The sequence below is a fragment of the Rhododendron vialii genome, chromosome 7a (genome assembly GCF_030253575.1).
Source record: "Rhododendron vialii isolate Sample 1 chromosome 7a, ASM3025357v1".
Lineage (NCBI taxonomy): Eukaryota > Viridiplantae > Streptophyta > Magnoliopsida > Ericales > Ericaceae > Rhododendron > Rhododendron vialii.
The window spans coordinates 5,508,045-5,534,565 of NC_080563.1; the positions used below are offsets into that span (position 1 = coordinate 5,508,045).

At 38.7% G+C, this 26,521-nt stretch overlaps 1 protein-coding gene, 1 long non-coding RNA gene and 1 other non-coding gene across 6 annotated transcripts; all 3 read left to right on the forward strand.

The window, feature by feature from the left end:
- Nucleotides 1–1,553: 1,553 nt before the first annotated feature.
- Nucleotides 1,554–24,555, forward strand: LOC131334217 (uncharacterized). 4 transcript variants are annotated; one of them, XM_058369137.1, is made up of 26 exons: nt 1,554–1,841; nt 2,630–2,710; nt 3,483–3,620; nt 4,939–5,049; nt 5,144–5,194; nt 5,287–5,387; nt 6,156–6,249; nt 8,073–8,204; nt 8,312–8,572; nt 8,674–8,752; nt 8,971–9,059; nt 9,149–9,232; nt 10,081–10,155; nt 10,274–10,321; nt 13,143–13,232; nt 13,960–14,189; nt 14,737–18,266; nt 18,677–18,774; nt 19,114–19,194; nt 20,108–20,179; nt 20,266–20,371; nt 20,455–20,509; nt 21,362–21,490; nt 21,600–21,717; nt 22,827–22,909; nt 23,885–24,555. In XM_058369137.1, the coding sequence occupies exons 1-26, from the start codon at nt 1,677–1,679 to the stop codon at nt 24,309–24,311; spliced, it is 6,528 nt and encodes a 2,175-aa protein (XP_058225120.1). In that variant the 5' UTR covers nt 1,554–1,676; the 3' UTR covers nt 24,312–24,555. The 4 variants fall into 4 exon arrangements, with proteins under 4 accessions (XP_058225120.1, XP_058225121.1, XP_058225122.1 ...); XM_058369138.1 differs by having other exon boundaries at nt 1,564–1,841; nt 18,677–18,756; XM_058369139.1 differs by lacking the exons at nt 22,827–22,909; nt 23,885–24,555 and adding an exon at nt 22,217–22,814 and having other exon boundaries at nt 1,564–1,841.
- LOC131334221 (uncharacterized) lies at nt 19,201–19,790 on the forward strand. The gene is made up of 2 exons (XR_009202084.1): nt 19,201–19,609; nt 19,644–19,790. It is a non-coding gene; the product is annotated as an uncharacterized LOC131334221 (long non-coding RNA).
- On the forward strand, nt 23,206–23,312 carry LOC131334938 (small nucleolar RNA snoR100). The gene has a single exon (XR_009202340.1). It is a non-coding gene; the product is annotated as a small nucleolar RNA snoR100 (small nucleolar RNA).
- Nucleotides 24,556–26,521: the final 1,966 nt, after the last annotated feature.

Genomic DNA, 26,521 nt, shown 5'->3' on the forward strand with positions numbered 1-26,521 from the left:
TCTAACGTTTCGTTCTGCCGTTTTCTTCTTCTATTACATTCCCAGACACAGTTTTATCTTCTTTCAAAATCTAATGTTTCCTTTTTCCTTTTTTTCCCCTTGAACTTTTGAGCTATAACAGGGAGAGACAGCTCCATTTTTGGGTTGGAGGAATTGTCTCGATATAGTGTCTCCACCCAGTTCCAGTTTGGTCTTTCATTCTGAAATGTTATGCTATGCAATTTTTTTTCACGTTTTTCTTGTCGTTATGCCTTTTATGGTTGTACGTAGTTGGTTTGTTTTATAATATTTGAGTTTACCAAAACAAATATTCATCTCAACGAGAAGAATTGAACAAGAAAAAAATTATGTTTGAAACATAATTTTTTTTGAATGAGGACAATTATAAATCAAAAAGACAAATCTTTTGAGTTTTTCCATCTTTATTAAAAAAAAAAAATGAGTTTCCATTGCGATTCTTTACATATTTTATACCTTGTCAAGAAGATTTAATAGTCCACAAATATTGGACACGAAACTAAAAAATGCGAAAAAAAGTTTGAGAAAAGAAAAAAATTTAAGCTAATTGACTTATTTATCCTAGCTAGACCTTGGTTTTTGATCCAAACAAGACCTTAAGCTTTTTTTTAATAATGTTCAAGTTTGAGATAACAGAGAAAAAACTGGTCCAGAAAAAAAAAAAAAAAATATCAAGCAAACGGAAGAAGAAAACGGAAGGCGAAAACGTTAGACTTTTATCAAGTGAAAACGGCGCCGTTTTGCTTGAGAAATAAAGGATGCTGTTGTGGACCATTAGATCTCCTTATTGTTGTGTTGTCAAAGCCTATAGCAAAACTCTCACAAAATCTTCACAGATAAATCCTCACAATGGATCCGGATCCCCCATTTGAAGTTGTTTTCTAAATTGGTTTATTTTTTTGTTTAACTGGTTTCAATTTTAAGTTAGACCATAACTAGCAGAGTTTGGTTGCATTCTTGTCAACTTTTAATGTCCATAACTTTTTTGGTATTATTTATTTTTCGTAATTTGTTGTTTAGCTTTTCGTTATAATTTTTAGTATTGATTATTCGTCTCAATGGGAAAAATCAAAAAAGTATAAAAATACAGACCTATGTAGAAACAAGTTCAGATTAAGACGACACTTTAGACAAAAAAGACATCCGTTCTGTATTTCTTCCGGTCTTTAGTGATTATTTTTTTCATTTGGTCATAATTTTTTACTTTTTAGACTCTTCTTGCCGGGACGGACGATTAATTCAAAAAATACCATCTGAATCTAACAAAAATTTAGAAAATACGAACAAAACACACAAAACGGAAAACGAGAAAAATACTCGTAGTTGAGAAGAATGAGCCCTAAGACCAAAATTTAAGAAAGGAATTAACCGACCGAATGGTGTGGTGGCCCATTGAATTCGGAGAAGGCCCTATTCAACCCTCCAGCCCAATGGGCCTGGCCCTGAAGAAACACAGACGGATAGCTGTATATAGACCAAAACACGAAATCCAGACCAAAACCAGAATATAAATAGACTGTCTTCTCAATTCTTGTGTCCGAAGCCGGATACTGGTTTTGATTAGTTGAAGCGTCTTTGCCCAGTTGTAGCGTCTATAGAGAGAGAGAGAGAGACAGAGAGAGTGCAGTCTGAAATTGGGGAGCGAAAGAGAGAGAGAGATGGAGGTAGAGCTGGAACCGAGGGTGAAACCCCTGAGTTTCAAAATCAAGGGCATGTCCCGGGAATCCCCCTCCCAGAAGGCCTCCCATCTCCTCGACCCCGACCTACGGAATCACTGGTCTACTGCTTCCAATACCAAGGAGTGGATCTTGCTCGAACTCGATGTACTCTCTCTCTCTCTCTCTCTCTCTCTCTCTCTCTCTCTCTCTCCATACACGCTTTCATAGAAACCAGCTCATACGGGCATTAACTGTTGAAACATTTTGTTCTACTTGAAACTACGAGGACGCGTTTGAATTGGACCTCCTTCCACTCGGGCTGCGAGGGGTTTGATTATTTTCCTGGCCTCTCGGCTTTCTGAGGGTGTTCTTGCTAGGCTAGTTGTGTGTTTTGCTCTTCTAGTTGGCTTGCTCTGCCGTGTTTGCATGTTCACCGTTTGGGGAAGTATAATAAGCTTCATTGTACTGTCTACTTATCCAGCTTTTTGGCAATGCTTATAAGTTACGGAGTATAACCGTTTACTTTCCAAAAAAGTAAAATAGAAAATAAATTGAAAGTTGTTTTTGGGCTGGTGGGTTGTGGTGGTTGACTAGTGGTGTTTCTCTATTCTTGTTTGAATTGATCATTGGGAGACAACAATGAGAAGTATTATGTAGGGAAGTATACTGAAAGTTCAGTTTCTCATGCATAAATTTGCAGGAATAAGTTGATTAAAACAAAAATGAAAAGAAACTTTAATGAATAGAATTTTACTGGGACACGTGGTTGTAAAACAACATTGAATATGCCAGTTGTTCTCAATAGGCATCATGAATAAGATGCAAAGGTGTCTATCGATCACCTATCATCTGCTGTTCAAAAAAAAGATCACCTATCATCTCACCATTAAAATTTTGGTTTTCTGCAGACATCCATTAGTTGCTGTAATTTTCGTGTATTTTCTTTATTGCAGGAGCCATGCTTGCTGTCTCATATAAGGATTTATAATAAGTCGGTTTTGGAATGGGAAATTGCAGCTGGCCTGCGTTACAAGGTTCGCAAATTGATTCTATGTTGAAGTTCAGTTGTTCACAATAATAAACTCCTTGTCTTGTTACAAAGGCCAAACATTCATTTTTGTACTCTGCTTAATACTGCCTAAAGTCTTATTTGATTTTCTTGAGTTTTATATTGTGTATATTTAGCCTTAAAAGGGTTCTGCTGCGTGTGAGGTTCTTTCCTAAAGCTTGTGGGAAATGAACACACAGCCTTCGGCTATAACCCTCAATGGTTGGTTTGTTATGATTTATCTCAGCTAACTAGTTCTTTCATTCTAAACTTACAAAACCCGATAGACTTGATCACAAGGCCAGTTATCAAAGAAACAAAAGTCACAAGGCCATCATTCTCCTTTGACTGTATGCCTTGGTCTACCCTTCTGCTTTGTGGAAAACCCCAAATATCCAGGCCAGAAAACACAACAGTTTGTCGATGGGCGCGTTCTTTCTTTTTGTTTCTCACTTTTTTCCTCTCTTTTTTTTTTGGCGAGGAAGCGGAATCTGTGTTCTTTTGATATTTTATTCCTCTTTTATTGACTCGATCACTATCTTATTTTTTGTTAAAAATAGCCATTGTAATGCAGAAGCCATTTCGTGAGTTCGTTAATTTTGTAGTTGACAGATTAAGTATTGCATGCTTATATTGAAACTATAAAATTGGATGTTGGAGTATATGGAATCTTATAGCTGCAGGTTTAGCTTAGATTATCTTATTGCATATTGTTTAAGGGGATCACAATCTTGTAGTGACTTGATTTCTTTTACCAGCCCGAGACATTTTTAAAAGTTCGTCCACGTTGTGAGGCACCTAGACGGGATATGATGTACCCCATGAACTACACTCCATGCCGGTATGTGAGAATATCTTGTCTGCGGGGCAATCCAATTGCTATTTTCTTCATTCAGGTGATATGCGATACCTATCCTGCACATTTTTGGTTTTTATAAACAATATTGTTTCATTATTTATTTTCTTATTTTAGTGTAGTATGCACCGATTAGTTTCTAATTACAGCATTTATCTTAAACTGTTCTCGGGCATGCTGTGACGAGGAAAAAAAAAAAAAGTTCTCTGTGAAATCAAGCTTTACATGTTTGTGATGATAATACTTTCAAAATTCTCACCTATCTTAAACTTTAGTTGAACTAAATTTTAATTTATTGTGATCATTTCCAAACTTCCAAACTAGTCGTGAATTAGGCTTTGGGAGCGGTTTTAGAAGGTCCTTGGCTTTTGGTTGTGGTCATAGAGTTTTGTGTAGAACTCAACGATTTGTAATTAGTAAGATAGAATGTTCATCTTTTTGTTGCCAGTGCAGTAGAACCTTGTGCTTTCTTTGGTTATAGCTTTGTTATCTTTCAGGGAGCATGACTTTGGGTGTTAGATCTCTTTGTGTCAAAAGTGACCCGTGAAAATTATATGCAATTTAAACAGCATTTTACATCCTGCTGAGACAGTCAATGATGACATTTTTCTTTTCCATTCAAATATATAACATGTAAATTGAAAAAGGTGTATTGTGTGCAAGAGGATTTCAAAAACCTTCTATCCTACCCTGTGGTCCTGTGGCTATCATAATTGAATAGGTTGTTTCAGTTTTTGGAGATTGATTATGTAGTTCTAGGTTCCTTTGTTTAGGTGCACTTATTTGCTACATATGGGTTTTGGTTCCAAACTTCCAATAAAGGGTCCGGAGTTCTTTGGGATTGGTTCGTTTGTGTTGTGCTTTAGTTGGACAAGTGCAAGAATTTTAAGTGCAAGTATGAAGTGGTAGGAGGTGTATGGGATACGATATGCTATTTGGCTTCTTATTGGGCTTTAATGGCATCCCCTTATGAGGAAATTCTTAGTTTTGATTTTTAGGGATAGCAGAGCTATATGTCAAGATTCCTTAGTTTCTCTTTATGCACTAATTTTTTCTTGGTGACGATCAACAACCAAAACAAAAAAATGGAACAAATAAGTTTGAGTTAATTATTAACGGCATCTTGACTTACTGCTTGTCTATCTAGGAAAATAAAATATCTTGCATCTTGAACCCTCATATCCTTTTTTTGCCTATTTAATCTGTGTGAGACTATCAGGTCACTGCATGTTTTATTGCACGTCTCTTATCAATTCATGTAACAAACATTCTGCTTTCTGAGTGCGTGTTTCTGCTGCATTCCATGAATTGTATGAATGTCAACCCAATGCAATTTTAAGACTTGATCCTCGTTGCAGTTGATTGGGGTTTCAGTTAGTGGCCTTGAGCCGGAGTTTCAACCAGTTGTTAATCACCTGTTGCCGCAAATTATATCCCACAAACAAGATGCTCATGACTTGTATCTCCAGGTGGATTGCAATATTTCTATTAACTACACAAAAGTAAACACGATGATTTACTTCCTCTTACAACTTTAACCTTCTAATGCCAATAAGTTTGTAGTTGCTTCAAGACATAACAAACCGGTTGGTTGCATTCCTTCCCCAACTTGAGGTACTTTTATACTCAAGGTTTGAGAGTTTCTTTATTAGTGTCTTTACTCTGTTTCCTGACTTTGTTGAGCATGTGAACTAAATACTTTGCAGGCTGATCTTAGCAGCTTTTCGGATGACCCGGAGCTCAATCTGCGCTTCCTTGCCATGCTTGCGGGCCCTTTTTATCCGATTCTTCATATTGTGAATGAAAGGTTGGTATACTTTATGGTTTTGCTGTAGTCAGCCTTGAAAAACTCTACCCCTGTTGGTATTCTATTTTGGTATAGTACTGCTAAGCTTTTGGAACTCTAGATAGAACTTGCGCTCGTGAGGACTTCTTCCCTACGTCTCACAATCCTCTCATAATCAAACTGTTGAAGTAGCAATCCTTTATTCCTTCCTACAGCGGAATGTTTGCTCAAATCAATTTCGGCCTAATTCACTTCCCATGCGCAATTATATCTTCTAGCCATCTTGATGTGTCGCTGCTGCTTCTTCATTATTTGTCGTTATATGTTACATTGTGCTTAGTCTGAATGGTATTTTCGTACTTTTGACCACATTAGTATATGATTAAGACAACAGCGGGTAACCCAAACGTCTGGCTCCAGGATCATTATATTTGAGCAAAAATTTATGTCTTCTTAGTCGAATCTGTCTCTAACCTGTTTCTACATGCTTGCAACCTGGCTTTTAGTGGATGAGACTGAAATATGAGACTCGAGCTTTGTTAGTTTTTTCTTCAATAAATGTACACTCAATATTGGTGGCCCAGTCATAGAGGTTGGGAACCTTTGGAGTGCTTTCCAAATCGTTTTGCGCTCTTCTGAAATTTTTTCCCTCTGCAGTCCTTCGAGGTCAATTTTCTTGCATGGAATATGTTTCCCCACTTGTACCCTTGTTGTATGTGCATGTATGCTGCTTAACTTGGACACCTTTAAATTTTAATTCTCCATGATTACTTTTGATTCTTGGTGCAGGGAAACTGCTAGGTTGGCAGGAAATACTTTGGACTCTGAAGCTCCTAAGAATAGCCAGCCATCATCAGCTTTAACTGTTTCGTCAAATTTTGAGGTAGCTTCATGCTCTCTTTTTTTGCCATCCCTCACATTTTTTCGTTTTATGTAACATGTTTAGGAGATTTTCCTAACCTCTTATGCAGAGAATGCAAAATTGGTATTTTTTAGGGGTCCTGCTTGGGGACCTCAAATTTGATATATTTTTGGACCACTTAAACGCGTTTCAGATTATGTTAGTTTAATGTGCTGTTAGTACCATTTATTTTGCTATTTAGACTCAGAGGGGTCGATAATGTTTGGAAATTTGAGAGTTACTGGACGGGGGCTGATGTTAGGTGTACCTTTGCCTTTTCTTCTTTTGGGTGAGGGGATGGGTGACTGAGGTGAGGTCAAAATGGTTCGTAGGTCAAAGCAGTCTCACCTGAGCCCTTTTGGATGTGAAGTGGATTGGATAAGACTTGCACATTTTCATCCGGTAAGGCCCAAGGCAAAGGTTCATGGTCCCACCACGAGACGCGATAACTCCAGAAAGCCTGCTTTGGTTTGCATTGCAAGCTGCAATTTGCCATGAAGCCGGGGAATTGCTTATGATCGTCAGGTGGCCATAAATAGATCCAGCCTCTGTTCTTCCCTTTCTTTTACTTTTTATTAGCTATCTTTGTTCAGTCAGTCTCGTGAGCTCATTAATTGTCATCGTTTGAGTAGGAAGCTGGGTAGTCACTGGCAGTGGTTTTATCCCATTTTTTCTTTCAGCAAACTGATGGAGTTGAACACCACGTGAAAATAAGTTAATGAAGCCATTTGAAGGCAACCATGACATTATTTTGCGGTTTCATGAATGTGCTACCAAAGTGGGATGAGGACAATCACAGATAAGACCCAATTCAGATAATTCAGAATGTTGGGGACAGCAGACATTTGTGGTGATACAACTGCAGCTTTTGAATGGGCTTATCCAAGAGAGCATATGGACAAATTTGAACTTGCTTTCCTCAACATAAAGAGGACAGCTCTTAACAGAAATCTCATTTTGCTGCTTTTATTTTTTCACCTCTGAAATTTATATTTTGATCAAAGCTATAGAAACTTGTAGAAATGCAGTTTTTTTCCTAACTTCTACTTGTCTTTTATTTCCAACATTTTCTTGTTAGTCACTGGGCGTTAGTGAACTTGATTTTTGCCTTCCTCATTGATGAAGAGGTTTTAAATGTTCTGCTGCAACAATTTTGATTTTCTGTGAAATATATGTTGTTTTCTGTTACTTCTTAACTGTTAAAGTGCATTGTTAGGCGACACATTAGAACTGCTCCAATCTATTCTACAGCAGACGGGGAAGACATGGCAACTAGTTGAACAACCCCTCCATGAGAAGAGAAAGATCACCACCACCTAAACCCAAGATGATATACATAATGAAAGGATATTATGTGGCTCAATATGCAATTCATCTCATAGATGTACATTTGGAAATGCTGTTATGTGGCTCTGTATGTGATTATCTCATATTTAGTAAGCCAATCTGTGCGCTCCACTTTTGCTATGTTGCTAGATGTGTTTCGCTGAACTTTTTTGCTTATCCAAGAAATTGGTATAAAAATGAAATTCTTGCTTTTTATAATTGTTCTTTATTTTTCTGCTCCCCTCGTGGGAATCTAGTAGTTTTAACCTGCTGTTTTTTATTACCCATTCTACTTCTTTAGACTGTTACTCTGCAGCAGATACTAGCTTTGTCCAGTGATTTTGACGTTACTGAATTGCTTTCTGTTCCGCCGTCAAAATTGTCATACTGGGGAGTTCTATTAGTTGTCTGCTGATTAAAACCTAAAATAAGTGAAGTGGAGGGTGACTAAACCTATTATGTTCTTTTTTCTTGGACAGCCAAGGAGATCACGTAGTACATCACCTTTCTCCTTGCCCACAGCAAGTTCCATAGTGTTCCGTGCCGATTCAATCTTTATGTTGCTGAGGAGGGCATACAGAGATTCTCATCTGGGAACCTTTTGCAGAATGGTATGTACCTGTGTGATGCTGACCATATTATAACTCTCCTTGCCAAGTTTCAAGCTTCTTCTGGATAATCAATTCTCACCAGCCCATGTCATGGTGATTTACCTCAGGCTTCTAGAATTCTGCTAAAGTTCATAGAGCCCCTAAAGTTGCAACAAGGTTCTGTCCCTTCATCAGACAAAACATGTCCTCTGGATGAGGCGTCAAAATCTGAACTATCTAATCCTCCTCCTTTAGTTGATTACTCAAACTTGTTTGGGGAGGAATTCCGGATACCTGATGATTATTGGGACACCATCTATCTTAGTGTGTTAGATGTTGCTGCAGTTGAAGAAGGGATATTACATGTTCTGTGTGCCTTTGTATCGCAGGTTTGTTGATGCATTGTCACTTTTTGATTGATTTGTGACTTGTATACACCTTTAATATCCTTATCATTTGTCATGACCATAAGTTGCACATTGTGTTACAGCCTTTGCTCTGTAGCAAGTTGGCAGATAGCATGTCTGACTTCTGGTCCGCCTTACCTCTTGTACAAGCTTTATTGCCAGGTTCAATGGCTTATAACTACCACTTTTGTGCAATCATTTCTCAGAGTTTAACCATTTCAGGAATTCAAAAAGCATTGGTTTTTGTACACTTACTATGACCCTGTCGTTATGAAGTGTTTTCTTTCATGTTGAAAAATCTATTCCTGCTGAAATTTTGGTGATCTTTCTCATGAAATTGCATTAGACAGCTAGTTTGACGTTTTTCCCTTGTGACATAGCTCTTCGTCCTAATGTCGTCGGCTCTGATCACGTGGATGATAGTTTCTCTCAATGGAAGCAACCTTCTGTGCAACATGCTCTATCTCAGGTTGTTCTTATTTTAATGCAATTATTAAACTACACTTATCTTTTTCATGATATTATTATGAGTTGGTGACTATTAAGTTTTAATTGCAGATTGTGGCAACATCTTCTTTGCCAGTATTTCGACCACTGCTCCAAGCTTGTGCTGGCTACTTGTCATCGTTTTCTCCATCACATGTTGGTAACACTCCCCTCTATGATTTCATAGTACTTGTTCCTGCTCTACAACTTAATTCTGTAATTTTTCTTTCCATATACATGAAACCTAGCAAAATCTTTCCGTGTGGTCTCCCTCTCTCTCTTTTCTCTCTCTTTCACCTACATAGGGACCCAGCACAGCAGCCATTTTGTTGTTTATTTCATTGCTGGCTCACAGTATAGAATGTACAAAGCTGGTACTTCTTTAATCATCAGTTTCGAGTATTGCAACAACAATACCTACAAGCTTAATATATCTTACTTACTACCTTTCTTCCAAATGACACCATATCTCGTCACTCCACTGTAAATGTCAAAGCGTATTTTTTTCCCTGAAAACTGACTTTAGTTGTTTCCTCTAATACTAGCATACTGCAGTAGAGGAATCCATACCAGTGTTTATAACTAAGTTTGAAGATTAAGGAAAGTATTGGCAGGCCCTTTCAGAAGTCTTTTCAGTAGGAAAAATCCACCAAAATATAAATTGGGTGTTTAGACTCGCATACTATTCCTGAGGGGCTTGAGTACATAACTCATTTGAATTGTTTGTACTTTCTATACCATAGTACTTTGAGAATTTCTATCACTTCCAATCCATATTTTTTTCCATCATTATTTACAATGTTGGATATCTTGGTGATCAAAAAGTTAGTTTGTCAGATTTTTCCCATTATAGAAAATGGGCCACAAGGAAAGTGATCAGTATGGGAATGTAAGAGCAGCATGCTACCTTCTAGAAGTCCAAATTCTATGCATATCTACATATTGTTAATGAAATTACTAGCCCCACTTGGCCACTAACGGTTTAATCACAACTGCTCCCACAGGCTAAAGCTGCATGTGTTCTCATCGATTTGTGCTCTGGGGTGCTGGCCCCATGGATGGCTCAAGTGATTGCTAAGGTCATACAGTATTCAGTGTTTTAGTACTATGCTGCATAGTTGGGAGTTATACTAATGTTTTGTACCATTGTTTATTTCTCCTAGAATGGCTTTCTCACTTGTGGGAACTACAATACAGGTGGACTTGACTCTGGAGCTTCTCGAGGACCTTTTAGGTGTAATCCAGGTGTGCTTAACCATTTGTGTTCACTTTGTCATAAGTAATTTTATGTGTGATCCCTTCTCTAACAATTTTAGGAATTTAGATGAGTTGGTAGTCAGCAATTTAACATGTGCCACTGTGCCAGCAGAGAATAAATCCAGCATTCTAATCTCGCTGCCTATCTAATAATCTTAATTCTTGCACATATTTGGTCCGCTTATGGAGGAAAACTTGGCCACACTTGAGGACGATGTAGACAGTATGTTAGCTCTAATAGCTGTGAGTCATTAGATGACTTGGTGGTCAAGAATTTAATGAAAACAACAAATTTCAAGTTTAAATACTTACATTGTCTGTGGTTTTTTGTGGCTAGCCATACATTGGTGTAAGTATGATCTAGTTTACATCGTTAACCTCTTTATTTTGTTTTCTTTTACCACCAAGTGGTTGGTTCAATGTGTTAGTGCTCAGAGTTCTTCGCTCAATGCTTGAGTTCAAGTCTCCATAGCCACATGCTGGAACAAAACATACCCTTTCGTGCCCTAGCACGCGGTGGGACCTTGGCTTCGGCTCTGATGTAGGTATGGTGGTATTCCCTGCAGATTGGTGCTGAAGGCAATACTCACTAGCGGATATGTGGTTGTGTAGTAGCCTGTCTGCATATCCATTTGGTGTATCTATAAATAGAAAGGTAGCCTTTTTTAAAAAGTTGATACTCAAGGCAATACTCCCTGATGGTTATGTGGAGTAGCCTATCTGCATATCATATGTAGATATATGTACATCAGTTTTATACGTATGTACATGCAGTACTCATAGTGGCTACTTAGTAATAGTGGCTCATTCTTGAATAAGAACATTAAAATCCCCGTCAAGTCTAGAAAAATGCTATGAATTGCTTTTCTTCTGTTGACTTGGTTTTATTCCTTTCAGAATGAAATTCGCTTGATTGATCCATGTACACCTACCAATTCGACATAGATTCAAGCTTTTTTCTAGAGTCATAGATTCTTCTTCTCCCTTGAACTAAATTCTTCTCCATTTGTCTTATCGAAATTAAAATTAACCTTATCTCTAAAGATTTTATCGTAGAATGCATGTTTCTGAGCCACCTCGTGACTGAAAAGATCACAGCTGTGTTGAGATGCAAGCCTAGAGTGTTGACTCTAATAATGCCTTGAGACGTTTATAGCTTTGGCCAGTTCCTTCAAGAGGCAACGGGGTGGCTTCCGCAAAATATCTAAATCATAAAGGTGCCTCAGGATTGAGGTCAAAGCAATTATTTTTGGGAATTTCTACTCTTAAGCGTATTTGTCATCCTGGAGCTGAACTCCTTTAACTTGGTGCGAATTTGTAATTTCAGTTACGTATGCTTAATTGTTTCAAATGCGGTGTAATGATAGCAATGCATTTCAGAAATTGTTAGCATTAGTAGAACAATGGCTACAGACGTGATCAACCACCAGCTAACTAATCTTTTGTATTTCAAACATATAATGTGGGGTGTGTTTGGGAAACTTGGTGAAGCTGCCTGACTTTTTGCTGGATTTCGGCCAAGGAAAACTTTAGGTGTGGGATTTCTCCTAGAATCCCTTTCTTGGTTTTCAGGATCTTTGGAAAAAAAATTTGTCTTGCAGGTATTTAGTTTTTTTTTTTTTGATAACCGGATGTCCGGACCAGCTTGCGTGCACTTCAACTAATTCCAGTGCCCTGAAGTTAATGACTAGGCAAACCTCCAGCGGCCCCAATGTTTGGAATGTTTGGCTTTCATGGTATTCGAACTTGCGACCTCTTGTAGGGCTAGCCCTTTAAGTGCTTTCTCATACCCTCTTGGCCCAACCCCTTGGGGTTGTCCCTCAGGTATTAAGTTAGAAGGCCAAAAAGTTGGGAAAGTGTTGGTATGATTTGTACCACAGGAATGTTAATCTTGTAGTCTTGAAAAAAGGAGGAGAAGAAGAGGCTTTACTCCTGCAGAAGTTAAGGAAATTTTACGCTAAGATATTCTCTTAAATTACCTCTATTGGAAACAAATGCTACATAGATACATCTTGTTTGCTAGGTTAGAATAGACTCAAGAAAGGGATAACTGGACTCTTAGTCTACTATAAAGTGTTCCAGATTACATAAAAGAACCGCTGATGATCTGGCAGTCAAATTGATCTAGAGGAACACTCTTATGGCATGAGATTCGATTAGCCTGCATATGATTCTACCGCATCCAACCCCTAGTATGCTCCTTCTCCTGAATTTCCAGATTGTTTTGGGTCTCTTTTTGCCGTCTCCTTCATCAACTTCAGTTGTCATTTTGAAGCAAATGAAATGCAATCTTGTTGATGTCATATCATACACCTTTCTGGAGAGGTGTTCAAAGAGTGGGACATGGCTAGACTTGGCAAATTAGTTTGCAATGAGAAGATAAGTTCAGCGTTTCTTTTCGTGAGTTTGTTAATGCCTTGTGTAGTTTTGATGTATCTTCCTTATTTCTGTGTGGAAGAAACTTACAACCTTTCCTCTTGCCTTCTTTCTGATAAAATATATAAGAAATAATGAAAGTAAATAAGCTGGCATTGACAAGGGACATCTTGTAGTAGGGACAGGGACATGAATGAACTTATCTACTAATCACAATAGGATAAACGGGAAACATGCGCCGTTGAAGATGCTACAAAAGTAGAATGAGGCAAGCAGCCTCCTGAGTTGGAATCTTTCTGTATCTTATATGTTCATTCTCCTGAGTTGGAATCTTTTTGTATCTTATATCTTCATTGTGTAGTTGCTGCTGGAAGCTCCCCCCTGTATTTATCTATTAGATTGAATGACTAGTTGTGGCTGATCATTGTCTTAGGGTGCTCACCGTTCCTTAGCTCGTGCTGCTCTTAAATACATTATACTGGCTCTGTCAGGGCATATGGATGACATAATCGCAAAATATAAGGTATTAGATCTTACTTCTGAGTTTCTTTTCATGTCTTTTTTTTTTTTTGTCTTGTGTGGCCCCAAATATTTGGGCGAAGATAGCCTTTTCAAAATATAGAATTTTCATTGCAACTTGACAGCCTTGCATGTGCAGAAATCTTAGTAGCGAAATCAGCTCTCTATTCTTTATGTTTCTTTTTTCTTGGTCAAATTATCATTTTTCTCACAAAGTTTTGCTCGAAATAGTTGAATGTTATCCCAAATTTTGATTCTTCTATTTGACTCATATGTCACGGGTAAAGTGGTCCAGCTCACTAAAGGTAACCGTGATGGATTCTAGAAATCTAACTTCTGTGTACTCCTTAAGATCACAAGGGAGTTATTTGGCTACTACTGTGGAATGGTTGTTAAGTATAATTCAATATGGAGTTAATCAAGCAACATATCAGCTTGTTTCTGTTTCACATTTAACAGAATTTTTCTGAAGTTTCCATTGGCGTCCTCTCTACATCTCTTTTCTCCCTTCAGCCTATCTCTGTCTTAGCTTAAAACCTAGAATTAGCTCAAGTGCGAATCAGATGATGAAATAGGCAGAGCTTCATTAACAAGCTGGACTTCATTTGGGGGGCTATTAAATTGTAGGGGACAAAATGATAATTTTAGCCCTTTTTTGGCCTGCTCGCTCAGCACTTATTTTGACTTTTACTTATGGCTGGTGTAAACTCTATATATTGTACGTGTTTCAGGATGTTAAGCACCGGATTCTCTTTCTTCTGGAGATGTTCGAGCCTTATCTTGATCCTGCCATAACCCCTATGAAGAGCCCGATTGCCTTTGGAAATTTGTCTCCAGTTTTCCAGGAACAGCAGGCACAGACCTGTGGAATTGCAATAAATGTAATTCGCACAGCAGTAAGAAAGCCTGCTGTTCTCCCATCCTTAGAATCCGAATGGAGGCGTGGTTCAGTTGCTCCTAGGCGAGTGATATACTTGCTTTTGAACTTCCTTGGAGTTTTTTCGTGTGTGAAGTATTTTCAGAACATCAACAAGTCGAAAATATGGAGATTCATGCATTTTTCCACTTACTATATAGAACTTGAGATTTTATGTAATGCAGAAGACGCAGCCTTGGAAAAAGCGGAGCAGAAAGAAAGATTCATTAGACCATCTCTAGTAATGGGGATAGGAGCATTCCCCAAGTATTGTTTTGTTGCATGGTAGTTGCAAATTTCCTAAAAAAGAACATTATGTGGAAAGAAAGATCCCATAACAAAACTTTAATGTGCCAAATCTATTCATGCTTATTTTTTGAATCAAAATCCATGGGATGTTTTGAAACATTGTGGAAGAATAAGCACTTGGCATGTTGTGCACTTACTTTTACCAGTTACGAAGTTAGTGATCTCAGAAATTGCCTGTTGATCTGAATGGGTTGCCCTAAAGTATTTGAGTTTTACATTGAGCAATACTCCTATAATGTTTTGTTATGGACCAGTAATGAAATGATTCTTTCCTCTGGTGCAGTGTACTTCTCTCAATATTGGAACCTCACATGCGGTTACCTCCTGAAATTGACCATTGCAAGTGTCCTGTTGCAGAGCCTCTGGGGCAAGAGACAGTGAATGTTTCACCTCTATCTTCTGTAACTCGCTTTGGAGGAGCCTCTTCAAAATTAGTTAACCAAGATGATGCTGATGGAAAGACAGATGTTGCTGATACCAGCTCGAAGATGGATATTTTTGAAGATGTCAGTCTTTTCTTTGCACCCTCAGAATTGAGGAACATGGCATTGACTTCTGTTTCTGGCAGCCCTGATAGAAAGACCTTAGATTTGAAACGTAGGACTATCAGCGCGGAAGATAAACGTGTAGTGGAGAGAAATTTGAATAATCTGGTGAACAATGGGTTGTCATTTGATGCTGGTGGTTGTTCAGCAGAGTACTTCAATTTGCATGCAGATTGTATGCAACTTATAAATTATCGAGATTGTGAGTTGCGGGCCACTGAGTTTCGGCGTTTGGCTTTAGACTTACACTCGCAGCATAAGATTACTCCTGAGGGTCATGATGCTGCTTTAGATGCTTTGCTTTTGGCAGCCGAATGTTATGTGAATCCTTTCTTTCTGACGTCCTTCCTAGACGCTCCAAAGGTTCCTAATACGATGAAGACTAGCGAGATGGAAAACCCAGAAAAACATGATTTTGCAGTGGTTAACAGTGTTTTGAAAAAGAACGACAACGACTTGGAAACGGTAGCTTTTCTTGAAAGGAGAAGGGACAAAATTGTGCTTGAAATTTTGCTTGAAGCTGCTGAATTGGACAAGAGATATCAGAAAACTGTGTCAGAGAGGGAATTATCTCCCATTTATGCTGAAGAAAATGAAGAAGTCGTAAATCTGTCCCAGCATGACATACTGTCTGCAGATGCTGTCACCTTGGTTCGACAGAATCAAGAAATTTTGTGCAAGTTTCTGATTCAACGTTTGCAGAAGGAGCAACACTCAATGCATGAAATACTTATGCAAAGCCTTCTATTTTTGTTGCAGTCAGCAACTAAACTCTTCTGCTCTCCTGAAGATATTGTTGATATCATATTAGGGTCTGCTGAGCACTTGACTGGGCTGCTTATATCTATTTATCATCATTTCAAGGAAGGGAATTGGCAGTTGGATTCAGGGAAGGTACATGAGGTACAACGTCGGTGGATGCTTCTTCAAAGACTGGTAATTGCTTCAAGCGGTTGCGACGAGGCCCCCGCCTTTCCAACTGATGTCAATAATGGTTTTCGGTTTGCGAATCTAATTCCCTCTGCAGCCTGGATGAAGAAAATACCTACTTTCTCCTCTAGTATTTCCCCTCTAGTTAGGTTTCTTGGTTGGATGGCAGTATCTCGTAATGCTAAACAGTATCTGAAGGATCGGCTCTTCCTTGTGTCAGATCTGTCACAGCTGACATACTTACTCTCTATTTTTGGAGATGAGCTTGCTCTAGTAGATAACATTGCTGAAGAGAAAGATGAGAAAAAGGTCCAACCAGTTGTCCAAGATGACAGAAGTATCAAAAATGGCTTTGAGATTCCGAGTCAACAGAATGCAGACAAATCTTTTCAAGCCATATACCCTGCTATTAGTCAGTTCTTTCCCAGCATGAGAAAACAATTTGAAGCATTTGGAGAAATTATCTTGGAGTCTGTAGGATTGCAGTTGAGATCTCTTTCATCAAGTGTCGTGCCAGATTTGTTGTGTTGGTTTTCTGATTTATGTTCATGGCCTTTTTTCCAGAAAGGCAAGGACCATTTTTTATACCAGAATAATTCTAATTATTTTAAAGGTTTTGTTGCAAAGAATGCAAAGGCAATCATCCTATACACACTTGAAGCCATCGTAATTGAACACATGGAAGCTATGGTGCCTGAAATCCCACGAGTGGTACAAGTGCTTGTATCCCTATCTAGAACCTCATACTGCGATGTGTCGTTTCTGGACTCTGTATTGCGGTTGTTAAAGCCAATAATCTCATATTCTCTGAATAAGGTGTCTAATGAGGAAGAATTATTTACTGATGATTCCTGTGTCAATTTTGAGTCTCTGTGCTTTGATGAGCTTTTTACTAATGTGAGAGAAAGCAATGAGAATGAAGGTTCTCCGGGTGAAAAAGTATATAGCAGGGCACTAACGATATTTATTTTAGCTTCTGTATTTCCTGATTTGTCCTTCCACCATAAAAGGGAAATTCTGCAGTCTTTAATGGTGTGGGCTGATTTTGCTACTTCTGAGCCAACAACTTATTGTCATGATTACCTATGTGCATTTCAGACTCTAATGGAAAGTTGCATGGTTTTGCTAGTTGAGACTTTAAGAGTCCTTGGTGTTATTCCACTGAAGGTGCCCCTGCATTGTGATGTAAATGCTGGTGTACCTGCTGATAATAGCTCAGAATCACATTTCGTGTTTCTTGATGAGGTCTGTCAGAGCCCATGTGCAACTGAGATGTCTGAGAACCCAGAACGCAACAGTTTTGATGGTGTGATCTCACAACAGAAGGTTTGTCATTTAGCTGTTTCAGAAGTGGAAGACTTTTCTAAAGACTTGGAGGGACTCATTTCCAAGATTAATCCTACTATTGAGCTCTGTTGGAAGATTCATCATCAGTTGGCGAAGAAGCTAACTCTAGCATCAGGACAATGTTATGTTTACTCGAGATGCTTATCTTCAGTTGCACGTAAGGCTTCCATTTCTGCTCTGGTAGAGGACGAGAGTATCCTTCCATCTAAATCAGTTGACCAATTCACGGATAATTGGAAGATTGCTCTGGAAGGACTCGCTGAAATGATTATTGTGTTGCAAGAAACCCACTGCTGGGAAGTTGCATCTGTTATGTTCGATTGTCTACTTAGAGTCCCTCGATGCCTTTCTCTTGATAGTGTGATTGGTATAGTCTGTACTGCAATAAAGAAATTCTCCTATAGTGGACCGACCATTGCTTGGCGTTTGCAGACTGATAAGTGGTTGTCACTTTTATTTGCAAGAGGTATCGAGAGCCTTAACGATGGTGAAATTCCTTTGGTCAATCTGCTCTGTGCAATGCTTGGTCATGCAGAGCCAGAGCAACGCTTTATATCCCTTCAGCACTTGGGAAGACTTGTGGGCCAGGATGTGTACAGTGGGAAAACATTATTATCCTCTATATCTCGCGAGAACCCTCTAGTTTTCGTCTCTGAGCCAATTTTGAAGCCTCTCGTTTCAAGCACATGGGATTGTGTGGCCGTGGTGGCATCATCTGACACGTCGTTACTTTTAAGAACTCGTGCAATGTTACTCCTTGTTGACTATGTTCCTTTTGCTGAGAGGCACCAGTTACAGTCTCTTCTTGCATCAGGTGATACTGTTCTTTATGGTTTGGGAAGATTTGCACATGTGACATGTGAAGGCCCATTAGTACAACTTTCGTTAGCAATCCTAGCCAGTGTTTGCCTGCACTCTCCTGCTGAAGATATTTCTCTAATTCCTCAAGTTGTTTGGAAAAACATTGAAACTTTGGGGATGTCAAGTATTGGTATGGTTCATCTGATTTGATCTCCACAATAATAGTCTTTACAGGTTCCAAATTAAAATCGCAGTGTAGAAAGTAGAGATTCTTAGGCTGTGCTAGAATCTTGGATTTGTGGAGTGATTAGGGAGTGAAAGGGAAGATTTTTTTTCTTTTTCTTTTTCATTTTTTCATTTATTAGTGTTATATATATATATATATATATATATATATATATATTGATTTTATTAATATTATTTTCTTTTTGTCTTTTTTAGTTGATTTGGAAAAATGAGAAGTAAATGAATACATGTTTAACAGCATGCACTTTTTTGTGTGTGTTTAGTAAGCATGAAAACAGGGCATGTATTTATAACCTTCATGGGGTGTCGCTGATCTGCCCTTTTCCTTACCCCTCTTCGTTTTTGTTTCTGTAGAAGGAAAACCTGGGGAGCTTGAAAAGAAAGCCTGCCAAGCTTTGTGCAGACTGAAATATGAAGGAGATGAGGCGAAAGAGGTCAGTAGTTATAAAGAGGTCTGATTTTTATATTTTCCCCTAAGGTAGATGGGTAGGTATGCAATATAGTTAGGCAATAACATTCAAAGGTCTTAAAACCCTGGTTTGTAGAGCCTAATTCAAAAAAATGCGGACTTGCTTTCTCAATTCACATCTTTGAGCGACTATTCCTCTATCTCTTACTTGCTTTGATCGGACTCTGACAGCTTAGGAAAAAATGATGGGTCGCTAACAAGGCCCCTAAAATGACTGCTCAGAAGGCCTACCTATTTTTTTTCCCAATCTATCACTCTGTCTGGGAAAAATCCTTTTATTATGCACTAACCATGTATTTTGACAACATTTTGGCATGTTAAGTACCTGAAAGAAGTGCTCTCATCAAGTTCTTCAAAACAAGTGAACCTGGATTTTGGAAGTACTCGTGAATCAATTCTTCAGGTTAGATATACTCCCTTGAAGAGCAATTCAGTCATTGTCGCTGATCATTATGTCATTAATGCTGCTTGGATAACCTGCCCTTAACTCAAGAGTGGTGAAAACAGGTTCTTTATACCAGTGCAACTTGATTTCCTTTTTTTTTTTTTCTTGCTGCCTAAGATATATGTTGCGGCTTGTGATTCAAATGCCATGGTACATTAGAAAACCTCACGTCACCGCTTGCTGAAATAAGTACCTGGATGCATTCATAAGTAAGATCTTGTGTTATTCGCTGAAGCTTTTCAGCTAGTCTATATGACATGCAAATAGTCAATCAATCTAAATACTCTATTATGAAGCCTTTTGGAAATGATCTCACGATTCTAGAGACTTCAGAGAAGGAAGTGAGCAGCTTGGTTTTTGTACTAAAAAGCAGGTTGGATTCCAACAACATATTGCCTAAAAGGCAGGATGGATGTAGTGACTAGTGATTTCAAGCTTTTTTCACATGCTTAATGCATATCATTTCTTGGGTTCTAGTAATAGCAATTCTATAAAAAAAAATAAAAAATCCTTGCAGTTAATACAGGAAATTTTGTCATCCTCGTTCCCAACAAATTATGCAACACTAGAATTGACTTCAAAATAAAGTGATGACTACTGACTTTTCTTGTTTCTTTCAGTTTCAGATTTACTTGTATGTTTCTTACCATATGTTGAAGTGCTTCCTTTGATTTTCTCCTTTTTTATGGAAGAGTGAATTCTGTGGAATAAGATGACACTACAAAGTTGTATAAAATAGTCTTCATTTCAATTCCTTTATTTAGGGGTTTCCCCAATTCTTGATCACAGGGGTTCCCTGTCTATCTTCATTATGGTGTTTTGCCTGCTTGATCACATGGGTTGCCTTTCTATTTTCATTGTTTGGTGACAGGTGCTTGCCAATTTAACTTCTGTTCAGTCATACTTTGATTTCTTCTCCAAGAAGATTGACCAAAAGGTTACGGTAAGCCTGGGCATCCCCGTTAAACATGTCTGATACTCTCAAGTTTCAACTTCTATGTCGATTGATTCATCTTTGATGTGTTGTAGGAGTTAGAGGAGGCTGAAATGGAACTTGACCTTCTCCAGAAAGAGCAGGTGGTTCAGGAATCGTCTCATGATAGCAAAGAATGGTGTCAGCATCCCTTTGTAGCGAGTAATAACTTGTCACTAAAATTGGCAGACACAATATTATGAAATATATTTGTATTGATTATCGTGCCACTTTTTGCTATGCAGCTCCTGCGAAAGATGATGACCGTCTTCAGAAAATCAAGGACAGCATTCGATCTTTGTATGCAATGCATTTACTTCCTCTGCAATCTTAAGGACAGCTGATTAATGTTTGCAATGCAAAGAACGATGATCAGCGGGCCATAATAATAGATGAATTGATGAGACACATTGAGTATGAGGTCCCATATCATATATTGTTTGCAGATGATACCGACTCAGTGGATGAAACTGAAAGAGGACTTAAAACCATATAAGGAATTCAGAGATAACACTTGATTGAAAAGGTTTTAGAGTACCTAAACCAACTACTTTAAAGGTGGAATTGTAGTAACAAAAGGAATGTCAAAACCCTAAGATACCTAGAATGCACAATTCTGTCATCTAAGAACGATTAATGACGTTGGAGAGGTTGAAGAATTCTGATCGGTAATCAAAATAGGCCGAGCATGTTGTGTGATTGTAAGTGGAGGGTTGCTTCTAGCATAGTATCCATTTTGGTAGATACCAGAAAAAAGGAAAGGAAAATATTATGGACCTATATGTTAATCAATGCTTTACATAGTGCAATGGCAATAAACCATTTAGACAGCTGACGCCAATGGATTGGGAGTCAAGGTTTTGTTTGGATATTCTTCAACCTCTTGATACAATAACAAGTTTCAATAACCTATAATTTGTTTAGACACTTTTTGCTATTCTAGGTTCACTGCAAAATGCATCAAGTTTCATTGTTATCATATCTTAGTGCGGTTAGCCGTTTTGTTACGTATCTCAGTTTTCCAAATGGATGCGCTTTGCTTAACTATTACATGCTCAAGTTTTGTTAAAGCTTTTTGTTCCTTTTTTGCTTTTCCTTCCTTCTTTTTAAAGTTGCTTCTAGTATTATTGAATGGTGCTCCCTTCCTATCAGAGAAAAGTCTAAACTCAAAGAAGAGATAATAGCCCGCAGGCAAAAAAAGCTTCTTATAAGACGTGCCCGTCAGAAGTATTTGGAAGAGGCAGCTTTACGAGAAGCAGAACTACTTCAAGAACTTGATAGGTTTAAATTCATGATCTGCTGCTCATCCTGTGCTCTTAAATTTTGGTACTTTTTGTGGCTATAACATAATTGATAGTATTAGAAGTACTAATGCCCTTCTCTTTGTTAGTGAGAGGACAATAGAAGTGGAAAGGGAAGTTGAGAGACAGAAATTGCTGGAACTTGAGCGCGCAAAAACGAGAGAGCTTCGTCACCAGCTTGACATGGAGAAAGAGAAGCAATCACAGGCAAGGGCCGCATATTAACCTTCAACTCTGCATATCTTCATTTGCGACTCTTATTTCTGATTTTGGTTTATAGGACCGTTATATATGTAAGAATATGGCTAAAAAATAAAAATTCCCTGAAGATCCTGTGGATCTGGTTCATGGTGCCTTTTCCGTTATATTTTGCGTAGTGGTTAAGTATGTGTTTCCTAATAGGCAGATCGACTATAAGATCGATGTGGTCCTCGGTCCTTGTTTGACATGCAATTAAGATTACTCTTTTCTCCAATGTCTCTGTGTTCATATTGATATTTACAGAGACTGTATTGCAACCGCTTCCTCTTTCTCGCTATATATTTCTGCACGTGTGCACATATTGGTTAGTATTGCTTGCTATATTCTTTTCCGATATCAAAGTTCTTTAATTTGAGGGGAAAAGGGGCAAGATATTGGAATAGTGTTAACTTTCTTCTTCTTGTAGGGTTTTAATAACCAAAGCTCGTCTGTCCTTGTTTATTAGAGGAAAAGGACAAACTTTTGAAAAAGACGAAGCATGGAGGTTAGGAGTTGAGTTCAATTGAAGGGAAGAGGAGTATAGAGGCTTCTATTTAGGGGTAAGAGTTGCTGGTGACGTGGAGGATGATCAGAAAAGCTTTGTCTGAGGAGTTTTATTTGGTTGCTTTCCAAAGGGAATCTGTTCGGAATTTGGACAGTAGGTGCCGAAGAGGCAGCTTCTTTAATTGACATGTTGAAGTTTGAGGAAGGAGAGGAGATCTGGTGGTGAAGTGATCCTCATGTACTAACTGGCCTTTTGTTGTCACTGGTCAGTTAAGATGGGAAATTGCTGAAATCTATCTGGCTATCAGTCCTCTCTGAATATGACAAAGCTATCTGGCCTTGTAGTTATGGTGACTATGTCAATGCCAGGATGATAATGGAAGTAAGGAAACTATATTACTGTGACAGGATGCAGTTTGTTTGACAAGCCTCCTATCCATCTTATACAGAATCTGTTTTTCTTACAGTTCTGCATTTGCATGCGCCATTTCTAAAGCAGGGGCAAATGGAAATTCCTTTTTGCTCTGATTAGATTTTTAACTTCTATATCTTAAATGCTTCGTTGCATGTAGAGGGAACTCCAACGTGAACTAGAGCAAGTTGAATCTGGACTTCGGCCTGCACGACGGGAGTTCCCTACCTCAACTCATAGTAGGTATGCTTTTATTTCTTCTACTTGGTTCCTTTATTTGTTTGTTTGCACACGCACATACACACAGTTTAGTCCTCTTGTAATTTTTTTTTTACTCCATAATTGCAGTATTAGTAGGTTTTAAAACACGAACCACTATCAGAAGGCCCCTCTGACAAAAGCCTTGCTACGGCTGCATTCTCGAGTTAGATGTGGAAGCCAATTCTTCTTGGTGGACATGTAAATTGATGCACACTTATTTGAAATAATACTGCTGTCCGCCTGTCCCGTAAGTTCTTTCCAATGCTCTGGACCATGAATGAAGAAGGAAGCATTTACCGTGCACATAAATTGATTTGGGTCTCTAGGCCTGCCTTCTCTGATGCCTTTTGGCTTTGATTTGGGGGCATGATTTCGCAGCAAAACGTCCCTTTAGCTCCTCGGTTCTTGGAGGTATAGGGGGGGGTCACTATTTTAGTGGTATTCTGAGAGCAGCCAATTTATGCATATGTTACCAAAGGTTAGGTCTGTCTCCAATCCTCTCCCGCCCATACCCCCAATGATTGGGGACTAGATGGGTTATGTTGTTGTTGTACTGCTGTCCCTTGAGCAAGTTTCAATACCCAAGCAAAAATTTCTCCAGCATCCACATCCATTTTAGCTCTTTGACTAATTGGTATGGCAGTTAGGTCAAGGAATATGATGGGAAGTTAATAGAATTTGAATGGTAAGATAACTTGCAGCACCAGCATCAATTTAGAAGAGAACTAATTTAATGTAGGATGGTTGGTTGCATTCTCTTGATTTTTTGGTATCTCTACTTCACTTGGCACTTTTTGTTTCCTCAAAACTTTGTTAATTTTATTTGGAACTTTTTTTCCCTTATAATTTTTCCAAAATTCAACAATTTAATAGCCTCCTCCAATAAAGTTCCAGTTACAGGAAATTTCAACAGTAAATAATGCAGTGATTTTGAGTTCTGTATGATTCTAAATGCAGTCGGCCTCGGGAAAGATATCGTGAAAGAGAAAATGGAAGATCGAGTAATGAAGGCAACTTAAGAGCAATGAGTGGCAGCTTGCAGACAGAGACTGGCACCAGCAATTCTTCTTTGACAAATATGCCCTCAGTTGTTCTTGCCGGATCTCGGCCTTTTTCAGGCCAAGTTCCTACAATTCTGCAATCGCGTGACCGTTTAGATGACGGTGGCAGCAGTTATGAAGAAAATTTTGATGGAAGCAAGGACTCGGGTGACACAGGGAGTGTTGGGGATCCAGACCTAGTGTCTGCATTAGATGGACAGCCAGGTGGGGTGGGGTCAGCTCAAAGACATGGACCAAGAGGGAGCAAGCCGTCTAGGCAGATGATTGAGCGGAGAGAACGCGATGGTAGGCGCGAAGGAAAATGGGAGAGAAAACATTACTAATAGTAGTAGAAACTGTAAATTATTTTGTAAGATTGAGAGACGTGCATAGAGCATAGAACGTGTAATGTAGCTGAAACTTTTGTAATGTAACTGCAAGTGATGTGATGTGTTGAGCTTGAGAAAGTGAGAATATTGTGGAATACATGTTTGTAGAGCAGGTTGTAGCTGTTATATAAACCCATGTAGACTCTTGCAACAATTGTTTAACCAGTCTTTATGATTTGATTTTATTTCGAGTACGGAACTTCATGATGTTGAATGAGTACTAGTAGGAAGGTGGTACGGAGTATTAGTTTTGCTCGTGTCTATTGTTGACCATGGGGAATTATATGGCGATTTCCTTGAAATCAAAAGAATTTTTCTTCGAAGTGATTGGAATAGTACAGCTACAGAAACAGATTTACTGCCTGGTTTTAGGAATTTGGCATATGAAAATTCGTTGAGATCCTAATGTATCACATCGGCCAAGTATGGGTAGTATGGATTTGGCCTTGTGTATATATGCTATTGAGCAAGCTGCCCTTTGCAAGTCAGTTCTCAAGGGTGAGTTCTATCGGATTTGTATCATGTGGTGTGAGAACTAGCCACCACTTCAAGTCGCGGAGGGGGCGATCTATAGGCTTTATTCTAATCCCTACCCAACTGAACAACAAGAGTATCAAACATCCTCTCTATCGAAGTTGAACTGACAACATAACTGCATCTAAGTACAGGGAAACGAACATTGGACCAACTATCCCAGTTCTACAGGCTGAATTAATATACTTAAGGAGGACAACAACAGATTGTAATTTGCCACTGAATGCCATGCGTTGGACAATATACAACTGATCGTAATTTGTCACTTGATAGTTTTGATTAATAGCACAAACGAACCAATAGTCCACAAAAAAGTACCGCAAAAACAACAAATGCATTTTTTTCATGAATTTAAAAAAAAAAGGATAATAAATTAAGGCCAAACAAGATAAGAAGGAGCAACGTGGGTTCAAGTCTGAGCAAATGAGATATTTGGTCGGACTTGAACCATCCTTACTAAAACAAACCACAATTCATTAATCACATCCCTCATCTAAATCAATTCTCTTACCCTTTTAATTGCTGTCTAAATAGGGTTATTGCGTATCGAACAAGGGGTATATATGGCTAACCAATATCTACCCAAGTTCCGTATATTTGAACCTCATAGGGGAGATGGAGCGTTTGCCTAGTTCCAGCTAATAAATCATGGACATCAACAGCATCACGACATTTAAAACCACCCTTGTTTCGGCAAGGATAAAGATCATAAACTTTCAAACCTTGTTCCTTGGCAGAGAAGAAGCAATTATGTGGGTCACACAAGTACCAACTTGTGTCCCTCACGGCATCGTTGTTAAACCTCTCCCATGCAGTATCGGCATCGTTATACTTGAATAACTTATAGGAAAAGTAATTGCCCTCTCGGACCTCTCGGACGATTTTAACTATCTCCCCATCATGCTCTGCAATAGAACTTAGCCCCACTTCTGATCCGGGAAATTCTTTCCACAAATCACTATCCATGTTGTAGATAATCATCTTTCCGAATTGACCGCATGGTCCGCCTCCATTATAGCAGTAAACATGCCGCCCAATAGTAACTAAATTACTGCATCCGTTGAATACTGTCCTCTGACCCAAATAGGGATGCTCAGTCCACACTTCATCGCCGGGATAGGCAGTTTGAATAGTAAGTTGATACTTACCACCAAACTTAAGGAGGACAACACAGTGCGGATAGCCCTCGTGGATGGAAAATGAACTTCGATACCCTCCTGCTGGAAAATCTAATAAATCAGGCAATTTTACCTTTTCCCCCGTAAAGAGGTTTACTAGAAACAAAGAATCAGGCAATCGCCTTTGCCTTCTGTTTGGCAGGGTGTTGAAGTTGCTCCTACTCAGAAGAATCCATCCACATTTTGAGGAAACAACTAAAGCTTTACGAAATTCTGGCAGGTCAATGGTAAATTTACGTTCCCTTGTAACACTGATGAACTCCCGTGAACTGCCACCAAAGTCAGAGCTCGGTTGGCAGATCCATGGCAAACCGTCTCCAACAGATTGAAGCCTTTTGGGATCGCTTACTGATACAGACCACCAATCGCGACAAACAGCAGCAAATTGCCCATTATCAAAAATATCTAGCTTATCTTGTATCATCCATAAAAGGAGAACTGGAAGTGAACACC

Bases quoted from the DNA above. Each gene is read 5' to 3' on its own strand.
- LOC131334217 (XM_058369137.1), top strand. From the start codon at position 1,677: ATGGAGGTAGAGCTGGAACCGAGGGTGAAACCCCTGAGTTTCAAAATC. The intron at 8,205-8,311 runs GTATGTACCTGT...GATTTACCTCAG, and splicing joins TGGGAACCTTTTGCAGAATG to GCTTCTAGAATTCTGCTAAA. The intron at 10,322-13,142 runs GTGTGCTTAACC...TCATTGTCTTAG, and splicing joins ACCTTTTAGGTGTAATCCAG to GGTGCTCACCGTTCCTTAGC.